The sequence below is a fragment of the Lemur catta genome, chromosome 14 (assembly GCF_020740605.2).
Source record: "Lemur catta isolate mLemCat1 chromosome 14, mLemCat1.pri, whole genome shotgun sequence".
Taxonomy (NCBI): Eukaryota; Metazoa; Chordata; class Mammalia; order Primates; family Lemuridae; genus Lemur; species Lemur catta.
In genome coordinates this window covers 63879147-63897761 of record NC_059141.1, presented here as the reverse complement: position 1 = coordinate 63897761, position 18615 = coordinate 63879147, and the positions used below count along the sequence as shown (strand labels likewise).

At 43.4% G+C, this 18615-nt stretch overlaps 1 protein-coding gene and 1 long non-coding RNA gene across 2 annotated transcripts in view; one reads left to right on the top strand and one right to left on the bottom strand.

Annotated features, from left to right (window-relative positions):
- The window catches only part of WDFY4 (WDFY family member 4), a 296219-nt gene that overhangs the window by 63139 nt on the left and 214465 nt on the right, over positions 1–18615 (top strand). The window contains exons 11-12 of the mRNA XM_045569053.1: positions 769–959; positions 8083–8663. Coding sequence (XP_045425009.1) covers positions 769–959; positions 8083–8663 — 772 coding nt within the window. The remainder of the gene's footprint in view (positions 1–768; positions 960–8082; positions 8664–18615) is intronic.
- LOC123650319 lies at positions 7041–7715 on the bottom strand. Its single transcript, XR_006739319.1, has 2 exons — positions 7593–7715; positions 7041–7510 (listed from the first exon to the last, which is right to left on the bottom strand). It is a non-coding gene; the product is annotated as an uncharacterized LOC123650319 (long non-coding RNA).

Genomic DNA, 18615 nt, shown 5'->3' with positions numbered 1-18615 from the left:
CTGTGCATGGGGTACCTGACCCATAACTGGAGAAATCTTACCTGCTCAAGCAGATAATCAAGCCATTTGAGGTTCTGGTTGTGTCTCAGTTTTTATTCCACAGAGATTAATCCAACTATCAATCCTGGGGAAGAAATGCTTTGGATTACATTTAAACAGAAACATACCGCCAGCCAGATTTCTTTAGTTCTGTCCCCAAGAAACTACCTAGAAATGAAATATGTTCTTAACTTATATTCTGGCTTGCTTTCTATATGAATTTGGGCAGAGAGAAGAGAGAGAATTGTCATTTGCCCTGTGTTAGGGAATTACGGGGGAATCAAGGGAGAGGTAGATCTAGTTGAGGTTTAGATTACTTAGGTTTCTAAAAATAAGGGGTAATTTTCTGTTCTTTTTCCCTCCAAGAATGCAACATACTGTTATAAACCGTAGTCACCATGTTTTACCATAGATCTCTCAGGCTTATTCCTCTTATCTTGAACTTATCTCCTGTGGGTAGATCTTAGTCAAGAGATTTCTTTTTTAAAAAGCAAAATTCTCACTGGAGAAGAAGCTGTTTTTCTTTTTAATTCTCAGCTCCACAGTTTCTTTTTTACTGTTCTCATTTTAATAGTGGGTGTGGATTACAAAAAAACATACCAGTGGACAAGAGAGAAACATAAAATGTAGTAAAATGAACTCTGATAATTGTCGGAAAAAACTTTCCTTGTGATTGAAGGTTTCAAGGCCCCCATCACTCTAGCCCTGTCCTGTCTGTCTGCTCCCCAGTTGTCCTGAAAGACCACGGAATGGTGCCCTTCATCAAGATCTTCCTGGACCACGAGTGCTACCGGGAGACCTCGCTCAGCATCTTGGAGCAGCTGTCAGTCATCAACACCGAGGAGTACATGAGCATCATTGTGGGTGCTCTGTGCTCATCCACTCAAGGGGAGCTGCAGCTGAAACTGGATCTCCTCAAGGTGACTTCGAGTCTTCCTTTACGATTGGCTTTTCCGTGGGTATTCACCACGTTTGCCACATTTGCTCTTGCGTGTGTTTATTCAGCAGGCCACTGTATAGGTAGGGAGCACCCTGTATGAGGTAGTGTTAAGTGCTGTAACAGGTAAGTCCCATATTCTCAGTAGCCTGGCACATTGGAAATGTCTTTCTGATGTACAGTCCAATCAATGATTGGGGATTGTCATCCAAGGACAGCTGTCACCTGAGCCTTACTCAGCCAGCAGGTAAGGTGTAAGGTAAGAGAGAATTGCACAGTGCATTCTTATTCAGGTGTAGAACTGGCATGCCTTAACCTCTGTCTCCAATTTTCTTTGGGCAGAACTTGCCTGGGAGTAAGGGGTCCCAGGAAATGTAGTCCCTGGTAGGCAGCTACTTCCTAGCAACACTGTAGACAGTGGAGGTGGAGCCTGAACCAGTGGTGACCAAACAGCTCCATTGGTGACTTGACTAGCATTTATTGAGCATCTGTGAATTACCAGGCCTGGTGCAGAGTGCCTGGGACACGCAGTAGAATACAGCCTTGCCATCTGGGAGATTATAGACTGGTGATAATGATAAGTGAGCAGTGGTTACATGCAATGTGGTAAATCCCTGTTAGACACTGAGCGCAGGCTGCTGTGGGAAAGAGAAGTAGGAGAGACCAGCTTTGGTTTACCTGGTTGAGGAAGGCTCATGGGGGAGAGAACCTGTGAGCTGGGAAAAGAGGCAAAACACAGTGAAAGGTGTGGGGACAGTGGGGACAGAGGGACAAGCAAGTTTGGGTTGTCATGTTTGGGTAACAGAAGTATATGTTTTTGTATTATTGTTAATGATCATCAAATTATCTTAAAATAATTAAAGAAATACAGTAAATACCATCCCTACCATCTTTTCTATCTTACAGCTTTCCCAGTTTTGTTGCTGTTCTTCCTTTTCATTCCTTTTGTCTCTGTGGGTTTATACAGTGGTCCCCAACCTTTTTGGCACCAGGGACCAGTTTCATGGAGGACAATTTTTCCATGGACGGGGGGCGGGCAAATGGTTTCGAGACGATTGAAGCACATTACATTCATTGTGCAGTCAAACCTGTCTGCTAATGATAATCTGTATTTGCAGCCGCTCCCCAGTGCTGGCGTCACCGCCTCAGCTCCACCTCAGATCATCAGGCATCAGATTCTCACAAGGAGACACAACCGAGGTCCCTCCCAGGCGCGTTTTACAGTAGGGTTCGCGCTCCTACGAGAATCTCATGCAGCCCCCGATCTGACAGGAGGCAGAGCTTATGCTTGTATGCAGTGGCTGCAAATGCAGATGAAGCTTCTTTCTCTCGCCTCACCTACCGCCCACCTCCTACTGTGCGGCCCCGTTCCCCACAGGCCACGGACTGGCGTTGGTCTGCAGTCTGGGCATTGGGGACCGCAGGGTTTGTGCCTTTTAAAAATTCTCTTTTCTTTTGTTTTATGCTGTATGAGAGAAGAGCAGAAGTAAACACAAACATCCCCCAGGGGGCTGACTTTGGGACTTCCCGTGCGTATGTGCAGCACCACCCCATAAAAAGCACATGGTCCTGATAAATTAATACACCACGCCTCATTATTGGTGAGTTAAAAAAAAAGTACAAAGTTGCTCTGACTTCCCGAATCAGGTAAACATCAACCTAACTTAGTTAGTTATGACCATTTCTGTGCAAAACCTGTTTAATATTTAGAGAACGGTGTTCAGTTCCCCTCACCTCCCTTATTTCTCTGCAGAGCCGATGTCAGTCAGATAGTGGTGCGAGCTGCTGCTACTATCAGGTGTCCTAAGTCTGAGGTGCTTGGTGTGGCCACAGCATCATGAGTGGTCCATCCAAGAGTGACATCATGACCATAATTATCATGTGTCTTCCAGATGACAAGAACCCAAACAGTGATTTAATGACAGGGCCAAAAAATCAGTGCAAGTGATTTAAATGAAACAAAAGGAAAGTTAAATGCCTTTTGGAAGACACGTGGATCTTACGTTACATGAGGTCAGGGGATGGAGAGAGACATGTAAAGCAGAGAATCAGGTAAAGGGGAGGTTTATCAAGAATTAATGAAAATTTGGAGCTGGGAAGGACCTCAGGTTCTTGTGATCCAATCTTCTAATGTTGCAGGCAGAGAGACATACAGAGAGCTTCACTGACGAAGTTAAATCCCACAACTGCTAAAGGTGTTGTTGAGTTTCAGTCTAAGACCAGGAACTGAAAACTAAGTGATTTTTGCACTTCACGCTGTTGTTTGGCGCATTTTCCCTCATATGTCTGTGTTCAGCTTGATTGGCATGTTCTGGTAGGAACAGGGATGGCATGTCCAAAACAGTCAGGACTTTGGTTTTCTATTGGGTGAATAATTGTTTCTGACATGTTCATTTTGAAAAGCAAATTTCCACAGAGAGGAAACTTTTGCTTTTACTTTGGAGAGTGAAAGTATTTTTGTGTCCAGTATAGAAGAGTGCTCTGCTTTGCTCTGTGGGCAGAAGCATCTTATTGGAGTGTCAGCCCTTGAGTAATGGGACTGCATTTCTAGAATTAGCAATGCAAAGCCATTATGGTGTCTCACAGATTCAATATCATTTCAGAATCACACTATCACGAGAGCACATAAGGGGCGAACACTCGGGAAGCTTATTTAACAAAGTCATCGCTGGCACTCAATGTGCTGTCTTTTCCCTGGGTGCCAAGTCACTGCTGAGCAGCCAGAGGCGCCAGGAGCTGCCATTATTCTCCAAGGACTAGGGTTGTCAGCTCACTGCTGCTCCAGGGGGCGGTGGGGAGGGATGGGCCCACGAGCCTCTTCCAGACTCTTCCACCACTGAGTCACGTGAGCGAGTAGGGAATGTTTGCTGGAATCTGATGTGGGATCCACATTTGTTCCTAAACCGTCTTGGGAATCCCTTGGAACTTTGGAAACAAAGATGTCAAAGGAGCTCTTTCTGGGAGGCCTTTCAGAAGGTGAGAGCAGACTCTGTCCGCAGGCACCGTGTCTACAGAGTGGGTCAGCGGTGGGACGAAGGGGAAGTGCTGGGGTGTGGTGGCCTGAAAGACTGAGGAGTAGGCAGTGCCCCCACCTGATAAAGGCTGCCACCTCCAAAGTGCGTTCACGCCAGGGTGTCACTCCATGTCCCTTCCCTGAGGCAGGTCTGCCAGCTCTCCAGAGGAGAGCAACTTAGGGTAGTTGTTTCCAAAATCCAGTGGTGCTTCCATACCAACAGTGAAGCACGTGTGACTTCACCATCTAATTCTGGTAAATGATAACTGAGTTAAAGAATAATGTAAGCAAATGAATTTCCTCCCCATGGCCGGTGGGACCGTGATTGGGTTATGCACAAATTCAGATTGATTTGCTAATATAAATTTAGCTGTTCAACTCTCAGCTTAATCACATTACCTCACCAGTCTTCCAGCATGACACATGGAAAATTATAAGGAATAACAAATAATAGAATGTGAAATAAATCCTGTTAGTCCTAACATAGTTAGCACTTTGCAGCAGACATCCATTTTATAGATTCAAGCTGGAGGAATACTAACTCAGAGACCATGACATGGTAACTGAGTTAAGGATGAGAAAATGTGCTTAATGCTGACCTTTCTTAAAATGTGTCAACTTTAGCCTGATTACTTTGACTTCAGCTGATTAAATTTATTCCCTTCTGCAGACTGGAAACCCTGTGTGATGCATTATCATGCAAAGTTGAATGACAGTAATGGAGACCCTGCTCCTAGGCCCCTGGTTCCTGACAAATCGTTTCCCGAAGTAGCGTAGTATTTATTTTCTTTTATGATAGAAATGTTTCTCTTTAGTTGCTATGAAATTAAGCCTTTGTAATTGGATTTTGGACTTTTTACTTTATGACTCTGCAAATATGAAATTAACCCCATCCCAAGAAATAATAGAGCAGTCTAAGTTCTAATGAGATTACCCCCATTTTAGATAATGACTCTGAATTTAATAAAGCAAACAAAGCAACAATTAAGGACAGCCATTCTTCCTCCTCCCCCTCCCAACAGGAGGAAAAGAAAATGACCACCTAGGAATTACAGGTGACAGAGCCGCTTAGAGACAGAGGTAGCGGTGGGGATAATTATTGTGTTGCTTCTGTTTTTAGAGTATCTGCTCTTGACACTCTTTGAATGATGGCATTCTTTTAGGTAATATCTGGGAACAAATTGGACAATTGGAAGGTGGCTCCTTGAGAGACAGGAGGTTTTAGTGATCATGCAGCACTCCGATGACTGTAATCTGATTGATTAGTTTTGTTTTTTAAGCATTCTCCCTTTTTGGAATTTGTTTTGTCGTGTGTCGTGTGATAAGCAGAAGAGCTTCATTCGTTCCATTTGCCTTAAACAGATCCAGTGGCCTTAGGAGCCCTTGAAAGCACTCACATAAATGTAGACAGTTTAGCATCCTAGAGCTTAAGGTTTCCTGATGTCTCCCTGATTTATTTATTTTTCCTGAAACGTGTCACGAGACCAGGCACCAGGTCAGGTTCAGGTGTCCGCCGTCCCACGCACCAGTGTGCAGCCTTTCCTCTGGGTTATCAGTTGGACGGAAGGGACCAAACCCCCCACACAGACTTCAAGGTTAGAGTGAGTTTCCAACTTAGCTGAAGAAATAATATTTTGCTGGGAACGAGTAGCTCACACAAGGCAGGCACAGATGCAGCGAATCTGCCTTAGCCTCTCCCGTTCCCAGGGTCCCCGGGGGTGGGGCAGGCAGATGTGGTGACCGTCTACACCACAAAAGGCCTTGCCTAACCTATGCCATGCACTTTCACACCCAATGAGCATCACCATTCTGGAAGAACCTACTCTAACAATCTACATGCTTCTCTTTAAGGACATGCCTATAAATGTCCATCTTTCCTGGATTTTGAGCCAAATTAGTAATGCATTAGGCCATATCCTGATGCAGAGGAGAAAGCAGTGTCATTGCCTAGTCCTGAATATTCCTCCCCCTTTCTGGCAGTCTGAGAAGTCCATTTCCCTGAAGCCTCCGCCACCACGACGCCACTCCACCCTTTCCTGGGTGGCCCCGAGGCTGAGTTTCTTTCAAAGAGTAAAATGACAATTCACTTTCCCCACAGTCATTCCTGTGGGCTCTGCTGGGTATCACTGATCCAGCCACCACAAGTCATGCATTTCTTTTTCTGTAACTGGGAAAAGATCAACTGACCCATATTGGTAAGGATGACTCTGTCTACCTCATTTTGTATTATTTGTCCATTTTGAACATAATTGGGAACTTTGGCCCTTCACAGGGTCTCCTAGTTACTGCAGTCTGTTTTGTGGGAACCCCTATGCAGCTCCCTGGCTGCCGTTTCTCTTCATCTATGAAAGAATCCTGGCCTGTGTGAGTGAAGACAGCAGGCTCATCCAGCATTCTCCTGCCCCAGACGTGGGGTTGCCACTCACCAGGCAGCTCAGGTTTCTTGTAGGGGGATATGATATTAGAGAACAAAGTTGGAGCGGTGGGAACACACATTGTGTGTTTCAGATAAACACTGGTGTTAGGTTAGGGTGCCAGCATTTTAGAGCTGGAGCTGGAGAATGACCTTTCCCTCCAAAGTGCATGATTTCATATTTAGCAGTAGCCTGTGACGGCACTGAGTTCCTATTTGCCTTTCTGTATATACGAGAGTTTTGAAATTTCATCTCTTCCCTCCTTTTTCCCCCTGAGCTGCCAGTTTTCTCTTTGCCCACTAACTTTCATGTCCCGTGCCATAGATTGTCATCCTAAACCATGCAGTTAAGTTACAGCTTCACCCCTCCCCCACATTGGGAATTTCGCTTTTATCTTTTCTCTTTGAACTTTGTCTCACACATCCTGGAATTGACTCGTAACTGTGCCGGCTCAGACAATCTCCTTCCCTGTCTTACTAGAGCATTAAATGTCCGAAAAGATAAAGCAGTTCAAACCTATCTGCAGAGTCTGCTAATGAACCCACAAGTATAGGGCCCCTCTCTAGGAAACATGCATACAATGCCCTGAGTGTTAGATGGAGTCCCACACAACTCACGTGATCAATAAATAAGTAAATACCAAAAACTACAGGCTTTTAATATTTATCCAAAATTGTCCATACATTCTCCACTTTTAGGTGTGAAGCTTTAGCACAGAATGGGAATTGCTTAAGTGTGGCCTTCCCTTCCTCCTTCCCTCCCTCCTTCCTTACAATAATGTGTATTGAATGCCTAGTGTAAGCCATGCATTGGGCTGCATGGATGGCACAGCCTAAGTGCTCAATAAAAGTTTGACTTTAGAAGGAAATAAAAGTTTGTCTGACCAGTAAAAATCTTAGTGATCTAGAGGGTGGTAGAGTCTACTGTGCATGCTACGAGCAGCCCAAATGCTGCTGCGCACTTGGCCTGTACTGTATGTTATACGTACGCCTTTCATTCCATTGAAGATTTCTCTTCTCTTTCCTGAAACCCTCATCTTTTTACACCATGTTTCAAGTAGATTCATTTTACTGTTTCTCCTCGTTTGATAGATGTACCATGCTGACGCTGAGAGGAAGATAAAGAATAATAAGCTGCTACTATACAATATATAGTATAGAATAACTATATAATAAGCTACAGATTTCACCGTGGGTGTCCTGCACAGCAGAGAGATGGTTCATTCTACTCAAGTAGCGAATTCTTGTTAAGCATGTGCTATGCTCCACTGCAGTGAGTACGCCAGATATGGCTCCTGGTCTCATGGAGCTTCCATCCGGTGGAGCTGAGATCGTTCTCAAGTAATTGCAGTACGGTGTGATGAGCATGTTGATCAGGGAATGACAGCACCTGAGCTGGAGGTCAGAGGAAGCTTTCTGGAGGGAGATGCATTTAAGTCCAGACACAGGACAGGTCACTCAACCCTATGAATTAGCGTAGAAGGCACCTGTGGGCAACCAGAACCTAAAAATAAGAGGAGCAATATGGACGTCCCAGTGTTTCAGAATCTTCCTTCACGTAGCTTGTTCTGACAGCGCGAGGAGGGAAGAGCGCAGGGGATGCTTTGGCAGTGATGCACCTGAGCTCAGTGTTAGTCTGCCTCTGGAATTTGCTCATTGGTTATCTGCTTGGTGTTTCAGTCTCTGCTCCGGATCCTGGAGACTCCCAAGGGCCGTGCTGCTTTCAGAGTCTCCAGCGGGTTCAACGGGCTGCTGTCCCTGCTCTCAGACCTGGAGGGCTCTCTCCATGAGCCCCCGCTGCAGGCGTGGGGGGCCGTGACCCCCGGCCAGACCCTGGAGCTGGTGCTGCACACTCTTTGTGCCATGTCTGCCGCGCTGCACCTGGACCCTGTCAACGGCGACTTCTTCAGGAGGAACAGGCTCTTTGAGAAGCTGGCCGAGGACCTGTGCCTGCTGGGCTGTTTTGGGGCCTCTGAGGAAGAGGGAGCCCCTCTGCACTCCGGGGCTGACACGAAGGCCAGGCCATTTGCTGATTTGCTGAGCGCCGCCTTCTCCTCCAGCAGCTCCTTCCCGCCCAGGGTACAGAGCTGTCTCCAGATCCTCGGCTTTCTGGACAGCATGGCCAGCGGCACCCTCCACCTGCACAGGGACCTGAAGGAGTCCCTGAGGGCCAGCCAGGAGCCAGTTGTGGATACCCGGAAGGAAGAAGCTAGCAGTGACCCCCAAGGCAACTGCAAGCAGTGGCCAGACCTGGAGGAGAGGTAGAGCAGAGCTTTGTTGCCTTCTTCTGCCGATGTGTATTCTGTCTCCTGTTTCTTACCTGAACATCCTGCATGTTTGCAGTAGGTGGGAGGGCTAAGCTACAGATTGGGTGTGCAGAAATGTCACAAGACTCATTTCTTAAAATCAAGTTATTGCTGCCTCCAAGCTCTGCTACCCTGGGAGCTGACAGAAGACTCAGTCTGAGTCAGTGCAGGGTTAGAGGATGCTGTTGAGTCATGTGGGAACCAGGGAGGCTCACAGGATGCCTGGAGACCCGGGGCGGGAGTCCGCTGAGGTACCCACTTTTTCCTTTGGGATCATTACTGTGGCAAGGAGCCGTGGTGCTTGGGCCAGCCTCCCTGGCTGTGCTGGCAGCCTTTGCCTTCTGAGGTCTTCTCTCCGCCCCAGGGCTCTGCCAGAGGCCAGGTTGAAGTCCTTCAGTTTGCAGGGCCCAAACCACAGTGTCCATGCCAATCACGGGACTCTTCCTGTTCTTTCTTGCTGCTTCCACTGCCACTAACAAGACAATGGCTCCTCTGCATCCACTGCCACACCCTTCCATGGGCTCAGACTTTTATAAACAGACTTTCACTTCATTTCTGTGACACAGAATTCCACTAAAGCAAGGGAACACAAAGAACCACCCCATCCCACGCCCCACGGAATGGGAGGGGAAATGCAAGAATGCAACAGCAATAGTTGGTGTGTTTTTCTTTCTTCTAAGTGATCAGTGACAGAATAGCAATTAATATTGCAATAGATTATCCTTCTGAAAGACACTGTGCAGTTTTATCTGAAGAGTGTTCCGATGTCCCAGACTGCGGTGTGGGGTGGTGGTGGTGAGAGGTGATTATACTGGTAATCATATGATTTTTTTGCTTTATAGGTTACTCTGGTAAATTGACTGGTTTCCTAATCTTGCATTTCTGTACAAATCAGCTTGTTCATATTATATTTATTGCTGAATTTGATTTGCTAATTTTTAAAAAGGATTTTTGCATCTATGTTTATGAAAGAGTTTGGCCTTTTATACTCCTTTCTTGACTAATTTCCTATCAAATTTGTGCCAGCCTCATGGCATGAGTTGCACAGTGTTCCTCTTCTATGCTCTGAAAAGATTTTATGTAAAGATTGTTTACTTCTGTCACTCAGCCATGTGATAGAACTTGCCAGTAAAACACTGTGAGCCTAGAGTTTTCTTATGAGAAGATTTATTCTTGTGGAAATAAGTTTCTATTTATTCTTTATTTTTTCTTGATAAGTTATTTTTCAAGCTTATTTTCCCATTTCATGTCAGTTTCAACTCACTGGCATACAGCCTCTTCCAGTGTAGCGTCTTCACGTTTGTCTCCGCCAGCCGCTGTGAGCTTCCCGGCTGTCACGCCTCTCAGTGAGCCGTGTGTCTTCCCTGGCCTCCCCTCAGTGTGTTGCCAGAGGTTTATTTTTTAGTGTGTCCTAGGAACCAACTTTTGACTTTTCCTCTTTCTCCTACTGAAATTTTTTGTTTTATTATTTTTTGTTCTTATAATTTCTTTCTATCTTTGGGCTTATTCTGGTATTCTTTTTCTTAACTTGTGTGCTTTCTTTTTGAATATAAATTTCTCTAATCCACAAGTTTTATTTTCAATATTATTTAATGCTACATATTTTTCTAATTTCCTTTGTAATTTATAGTTGACTCTTGGATGTTGTTTGAATTTTTTCCAATGCTACAGAGTGTTTCTAGTCATGTTTTTGTGATTGACTTCTCACTCCACCATGGTGAGGGAAGGTGGACGGTGTGGTTTGCATCCTTTGAAATTAGTTGAGGTTGAATTCATGGCCTTCCATGTGGTACGTTTTCATAATATCCCATGCGTTCTTAGAAAGAAAGTATATTCTCTGATTGTTAGATTCGATGTTCTGTTTGTGTCCATTGGATGGAAGCTGTCAATTGTTTCATTCAAATTTCCCCTATCATTAAAATTTTAAAATCTGCTTGACATATCAGTTAAGACAGATACATTAAAAATCGCTCGCTATAATAGTGTATATGTCAATTTCTGTTAAGTTTTAACTTATATATATTTGAGGCTCTAAGAATCATCCATTTTTATAATTTTTATATTCTTATGGAGTCTAAATTTTTTTTATTTTTTCTTCTTTATTTCAGCATATTATGGGGGTACAAATGTTTAAGTTACATACATTGCCCTTGCCCCACGTGATTCAGAGCTTCAAGCATGTCCATCCCCCAGATGCACATATATATTACGTGTGTATATACCCATTCCCTCCTCCCCCCTCCCACTGCCTGACCCCCAGTGAATGTTATTACTCTATGTGCACATAAGTGTTGATCAGTTAAAACCAATTTGATGGTGAGTACATGTGATGCTTATTTTTCCATTCTTAGGATATTTCACTGAGTAGAATGGGTTAGAGCTCTATCCAGGATAATGCAAGAGGTGCTATATTGCCATTGGTTTTTGTGGCTGAATACAGCTCCGTGGTAAACATATACCACATTTTATTAATCCACTCATATATTGATGGGCAGTTGGGTTGTTTCCACATCTTTGCAATTGTGAATTGTGCTGCCATAAACATTTGAGTGCAGATATCTATTTTATAGAATGTCTTTTGTACTTTTGGGTAGATGCCCAGCAATGGGATTGCTGGATCAAATGGTAGATCTACTCGTATCTCTTTAAGGTATCTCCATATTGCTTTCCACAGAGGTTGTCCTAGTTTGCAGTCCCACCAGCAGTATATGAGTGTTCCTGTCTCTCTGCATCCACGCCAACATTTATTGTTTTGGGACTTTTTGATAAAGGCCATTCTTACTGGAGATAAGTGATATCTCATTGTGGTTTTGATTTTCATTTCCCTGATGATGAGAGATGTTGAGCATATTTTCATGTTTGTTGGCCATTAGTCTATCTTCTTTTGAAAAGTTTCTGTTCATTTCCTTTGCCCACTTTTTGATGGCGTTGTTTGATTTTTTCTTGCTGATTTTCCTGAGTTCTAAATAGATTCTAGTTATCAGCCCTTTATCAGATGTGTAGCATGCGAAAACTTTTTCCCATTCTGTAGGTTGTCTGTTTGCTCTCATGGCAGTTTCTTTGGCCGTGCAGAAGCTTTCTGATTTGATCAGGTCCCATTTATTTATTTTTGTTGTTGCTGTGATTTCCTCTGGGGTCGTCTTTATAAATTCTTTGCCTAGGCCAATGTCTATAAGAGTTCTCCAACATTTTCTGCTAGAATTCTTATAGTTTCATGCCTTAGGTTTAAATCTCTTATCCACTGTGAGTTGATTTTTGTGAGAGGTGAAAGGTGTGGATCCTGTTTCAGTCTTCTACATGTGGCTATCCAGTTTTCCCAGCACCATTTATTGAATAAGGACTCTTTTCCCCAGTGTAGGTTTTTGTCTGCTTTTTCAAAGATTAGATGGCTATATGAGGATGGTTTTATATCTGGGTTCTCAGTTCTGTTCCATTGGTTTCTGTCCCTGTTCTTGTGCCAGTACCATGCTGTTTTAGTTATTATAGCTTTGTAGTATAGCTTGAAGTCTGGTAAATTAAATTTTTATCATTATATGGTAACCTGTTTATCTCTAGTAGTGCATTTTGCTTTAATACCAATTTTGTTCAGTAATAATAGGACCATGTCTGGTTTCTTTTGTCTTAGTGTGTGCCTGGGATTTTTCATCATTCTTTGTTGTACCTTTCTGTGTCCTGTCTTTATGTTTTAAGTGTTTCTCTTGTACAAAATGTAGAGCTACGTTTATTTTGCTTTACTTAAAAAAAATCTAGTGTGGTATTTTTTTTGTTATGTAACTGGAGAGTATGATATTTTTTACATTTTTATAATTCCTTAATATATTTGGGATGATTTCTACTTTGCATTTTACATTTGTTCCACTTTTCTTTTTTTTAAATTTTTATTTTGTCTTTTTAAAAATTATTTGAAATTTTTAAAATTTATTTTTTCTACCTAGTAGTTTGAAAATTATACTCTTTATGATTAGTTCTATAGTCGTTACTCTAGAATAATTTAACAGGCATCCTCATAATGTTTAAATGTATCTTTATCCTCCTTCTAATTAATACATCAAGATCTTATAACTTATATATTATTATTCTTTCCTGACTTATACATTATTGTGGTCCAATATTTTAATTTTATCTCATGTTAGTAAATCCACCAAAAAAGACATTTGTTATTATTGTTTTATAAAATGTTTATTTAGATTTACCTACATACTGTGAATATTCGTGCTCACCATTCTTTCTTGCATCTACGCCATTCCATCTGGGATTATTTTTATCTATCTATGGGATATTTAGTGAGGGTCTGTTTGTGGTAAACCCTCTTGGTTTTTATTTGTCCCAAAAATGTCTTTATTCATCCGTATTTGCCAAAAGTTTTCCTGGGTATACATTTATTGGTTGACAGTTATTTTCTCAGAGCAAATAAAAGGTCTCCCCTATCTTTTGGTTTCCATGTTGCCATTAAGAAATTAGTTTTTATTTCTCTTCTTTGGAAGGTAATTTGTTATTTTTATCTGGTTGCTTTTAAGATTTTTACCATTCTTGTTCTGTAGTTTTGCTATCACGTATCTTGATGTGTATTATTTTACAAATTTATTCTGCCCCATATCCATTGGGATTCCTGAATCTAATAATTGGTGTATTTCATCAATTTTGAATATTCTCTTTAATTACTAACTCTTCTCCTTTTTTTTTCTATTATGCCCTTTTGGAACTAAGACAATTAAATGTGTGCTTTACTTTTTCATCCTATCCTCTATGTCTCTTGATTTCTCTTCTACATTTTACATTTCTTTGTCTCTCTGTATACTGTTCTGCACAATTTCTTTGATCACTCTTCCAACTAATTGAACCTCCTATTAGCTGTGTCTAATCTGATATTTAATGTAGGCATTTCAGTTTTGTTTTCAAAATTTCAGTGACAGTGTCATATATTTCTAGATATACTGTTTGGTTGTTTTTCAGATCAACCCAGTTATTTAATAGTACCTTTCCTTGTTCATTTTTGTCTTTTTTTATTTCTTCAAATATATGAATCATAATTATTTTTTCTTATATCTTTTGAGAGTCTGATTTTATAGTCTGTTGTTTCTGTGGCTATATCACTGAAGGTTCCTTGTGTAGTACATGATTTTTGATGGTGAGTCATTTTCCAAGATTTTCTTCTTCCTGGGCTTCATGTAAACCATCTTCAGTCTGGCCATCCTGCCTTTCTGCAGACATGAGGATGCCTCGGCGAGGCTGCAGCTGCCCTGTGTGAGCCAGGCCTTGGCCAGGTCCTGGGGTCTGCTCTTTTTCCTTTGTCTTGGGAAGAATTCCTTCTCTGAGTTTCATGATTTCTATATTCCAGGGGAATCCTCCGAGGAGATCTTTGTCCTGGCCACCTTGACAACATGAGTTTACTTTGAAATCTCAGTATGGAAACTTGTTCTGCTTACTCTACCAGCTTTCAGAGGACAGAGGAGTATTTGTTGGCAGTGGAAGACATGTAGTCATATTGGGTGATGAAAGCAATAGTCATTTGTTGAATGTCTCTGAGCACTAAATGTTTATTTTTTATTTATTTCCCTCCCAAATCATGAAATTTTATCAATGAGGAAACCATGGCTAAGAAAGGGTAAATAACATGGAGAAAGGTCACACATTTAGTAAGTGATAAAGCCAGAATTTGAACCTGGGTCTGCCTCCAAAGCCTCTGTACATGTGTCTGTGTGTGTGTGCATGCACATGTGTATGTGTTCTTCCAGCGTTTTCTTGATACTCCCACAATAATAGTGATGGTTTGCCAAATGTTTAACATGATAGCCTGCAGCTTGAAGTTCAGGCTCTAACCTATAGATTGCATCAGCCCTGATTCTTTAAAGATAACTCCTGTGTCTAATGCCATCCTGGTTTTGTAATGAGTAATTTTTTAAATTTATGAGTCATATTTCATAAATAGGGCATTTTTTTTCCTCACTAAAAGAGATACATGACCCTTGACCTTCCCTAATGGTTAGAGAACAGGAAGTGAAACCGCAAACTCTCCAGAGAGTCTGTGGGGTAAAGGGCAGGACAGTGGCTTGGGAATCAGAGGCAGGGAACCCACCTCTCCCCGCCCCCCCACTGACACCTGCTTCCCCTTGGGCAGGTGGCTTTGCTCAGCCCTGCCTCCTGCTAAGTGGGCCCAGTCTCTAGGGAGGAGAAGAGGCTGTGGGCCATGGAGGCAGACTAGCCACTCTATGTGCCTTAGTGGCTGTGTTCTTGGGGCCTGCTGCCTTATTTCTCTAACTTCAGTTTCCTGATCTGAAGGCAGAGATAATAATAGTATCTACATTGAGTGCTGTCGCGAGGTGAGAATTGAAGATGATGATGATGGCAGTTAGAATGATCACAGCTGCCATTTATTGAACATGTGTGTGCCACACACAATGGACTTTTCTTCAGTTCACTTAATCTATATAACTGCTATGATTTAAGTAACGTATTTCACAAAATAGAGGTTATATATTAGGTAATCCCCAAAACATATCTGAGATTTCCCAAATACATAATATGTCATCTCTATGAAATGTTCACACACCCACATTCATCAGACATACCCCCCACACACCACATACATACCACACACCACACTACATATATATACTGTGTACCCCCAACACACTGAACACACACCATGTATACATACATACACATACACCACACATACCACACAAACACACTACACACATATACATACTGCAAATACACTTTACATGCACACACCACATGCACACACAGTTGTGGAGCAGAAGAGTTCAGTAAATGTCATCTGTGGTTGTCATCAGTCATATGCTGACCTTCCTGGTATTTTCTGGATGCTGTTACCTGGGATGGACAATATACTTCTCAGCAGCTCATCCACAGTGCAAGTCTGGAGATGAGGGTGGGGCGGGAGCAGGGTTAGACTGTGGTGGGCCTTGCACACTCCATGCACGAGGCCATTTCAGTTTCCTCCTGCAGGCCATGTGGCGCCAGGACAGTCTCTGGGCGAAGCTGTGGGTTGTGAGGACCATTCTCTACAGCTGGGTCTTTCTATAGCCCAGAGAGGAGCCCCTTCAAGCAGGGTATGTCTGCTCCTTCTTGATTCCTGCCTTAGCATGTGACCTTTCCCTGCCCTGGCAGGACTTGTAGGCTGACTCTTATTCCTGATGTCAGAAGAGGGAGCAACCCCAATTACCTTTACCTTGAGTTGTGGCTATGGCTCATAGCCCTAAGGGGGCACCATTTCAGCAGGAATGCAGAATACACCAGGCCATGGTGAAGTTTCAGTGGGCATTCTGCAGGCCAGAGCCCCTAAACGGTCCCTCATCTTCCTCTGCTGCTGGTCTTCTTGCAGCATCATTCTAATCATTCCTGTTGAAACAATGTCCCCTTGTGGATATGAGTTATATCCACAACTTAAGTTTGTTATCGGTAATTGTGAGTTTGATGGCTGAGCCAGACCACCAGGCGGACAGTGCAGATCCTGAACAGTCCCCACGAAGGCCACACTGGTTTCTTGGAGGCACAGATGTGACTCTGTTATTCCCACTTGAAAGCCTCCAGTGCCTCTCTGTGGCTCCCAGGATATAGCTAGACATTGGGAGTGTAGGTCACACAAGCCTGAGGGTCCCACATTTCCACATTTCCATAGTGTCATTGCTCCCAGCCTCACCTGGCACCTTGTAGCCATGTTCCAGACTCAGACTACACACACACCCTTTCCTCTGCCTGGGATGCCCTTCCTGTCTTCACCCTGCTTGGAAAATTGTTTTTTAAGCGTCATATCTCTGCTTAGATGTCTCTTCCTCTAAGAAACTTCCTCTGAATTCCCTATCCCTATCCTGTGTGCCAAATCCACCGTCTCACATTTCTCAGCACCCTCAGCACTCATCACAGTGAAAGTCGATGATTAACTGTGTAACCACCATGGTTCCTACTGCTTTGGTGCACATTTTCACACTCTGGCATACCTGAAACCAGGATGCATGTTAAAACTGATGCCATAAGGAAGACATCAGCCACTTTAGTTACTACTTCCCCATCTGCTAATAAAGCCATGGTGCATCTCTCAGTCCTTGGCTTCTTACCACTGTTGAAGCAAGATGGTGCTTGACTTTCTTTCTTCTGTGCTGGAGTGGTGCGGTCTGTGAGAGCAAGGACTGGCTCTGCAGAAGGTCTACATCAGGGACCTCATGAGAGGTGGTGGAATGGAATATGTGCATGAATGAATTGAGGGGAGGGGCAAGGACAGGAGGGAAGGCAGGGAGGGTACAAGGCAGACAGTCTGGGGCTTTCGTGCCTGGCATCTCCAAGACAAGATACCCACTGTGCAGTGATCCTGCAGCTTACGCAGACATGGCGGCTCCTGCCTGCACCTCCCCTTGGCTCCTTCCTAGTGCAGCCATGGACAGATCATTATTCCTGTATGGTGGGCGCCCTGATAGGGGCATCCCCAGAGACTGAGGGGGCAGAGAGTCCTGCGTACTTAATGCAGTCTGGAAAGGGGGTCAGAGAGATCTTCCTGAACAAGGAGACCCCTGAACTAAGCTATGACAGATGAGGAAGAGTTGCCTGGGCTGAGATGGGTTGGGGATGGGGCTCCAAGGTATGGAGGAGATACTCAGAAACCAACTATGTTGAGTGAGGCCTGTTCGAATTTTGTCAGGATTGCTGAGACTCAGAGCAGTAGTAGAGCTCTAAGCTGTAGGAGTGAATATGCAGAGACCACACTGGAAGGGAGAGGAGCAGAGGAGTTGTCAGTCCCTCCTTTCACAGATGGTGGTGGCTTGAGCTAAGTCAGGGACACTGCTATCAGGTGAACATTTTGAGAACTACTTAGGACATCCTTTGCTAGACCTTGGTGACCAACTAGATGAGAGTGTGAAGAGGAGTGGCTGGTCTCAGGCCCTGAGAGAGAAGCCCTTCAAGGTGTGGAAGAAGATGGTGGCTGTCTAGTGTAATCAGTGTGGAGTGCCCAAATGGGACCATATTTCTTTTAATTTTCTAATGAACCACTCAGAATCCACAGGCCTTAGTTACAGGAGATAGGGTATCGATCCTGCCCCTTGAAGCTAGCTACTGGTCAGATAAGAGATAGCCTGACTTCCATGTTTAAGGAGAACAAACAGGATTAGAGCAGTATCCTCTCTGATGTGTGGCTGCTGGAGGTGACAGGTGGCAGGTTTGATAGCCAAGCTCAGGGGTTGTGTGACATGATGAGGCTTCACTGATTCACAGCCTCACAGAGGCCCCTATGGTTCTTCAAATGAGATGCAAAATTTGGCCAGGCATCCCCCACACCACCACTGGCTCCCAAAAATATGGGTAATTGTGTATTTTTGGATTATGGCTTTGTGTTACAGCCATGGGTCTCTCATGAAATATAAGCCACCTGGAAACACCAGGTCAGGTGGGGTACCAGTGCCTGCCCTGCCTGGGATCCAGAGCCCTGTTCCTCTTTCTGCTCTTGTGATCTATACCTTAGGGCAGTGCTTCTCAAAGTGTGTCCTGTTGACCACCTGCATCAGAGGCAGTTGCAGAACTGCACAGAAATAGTGTGTAAACCAGATTTCCTGAATCATAGTCTCTGGGGTTGAAGTTTAGGGGTCTGTTTTTAAAAAATTCCTCTTGTTATTTGCAAACACATTAAGGTTTGAGAGCTTCTCTGCTCCAGGTGCTAGGCATCTTTTTCTTTTAAATTTTTTTTAAACATATTATTTTTTTTTATTGAGTTGAAATTCACCTAACATAAAATTAACAATTTTAACACATTGACTCCCGTACTATGAAACGAATTTTTTCCCCTGGGACCACGGTGTTTTATTAAAGCAAAATGATCCTTTCTAATTTATTATTTTGTATTGTTTTCTGTGCATGAGTTATGCAATGCAGTCTACATTTTTAGAATTAAATT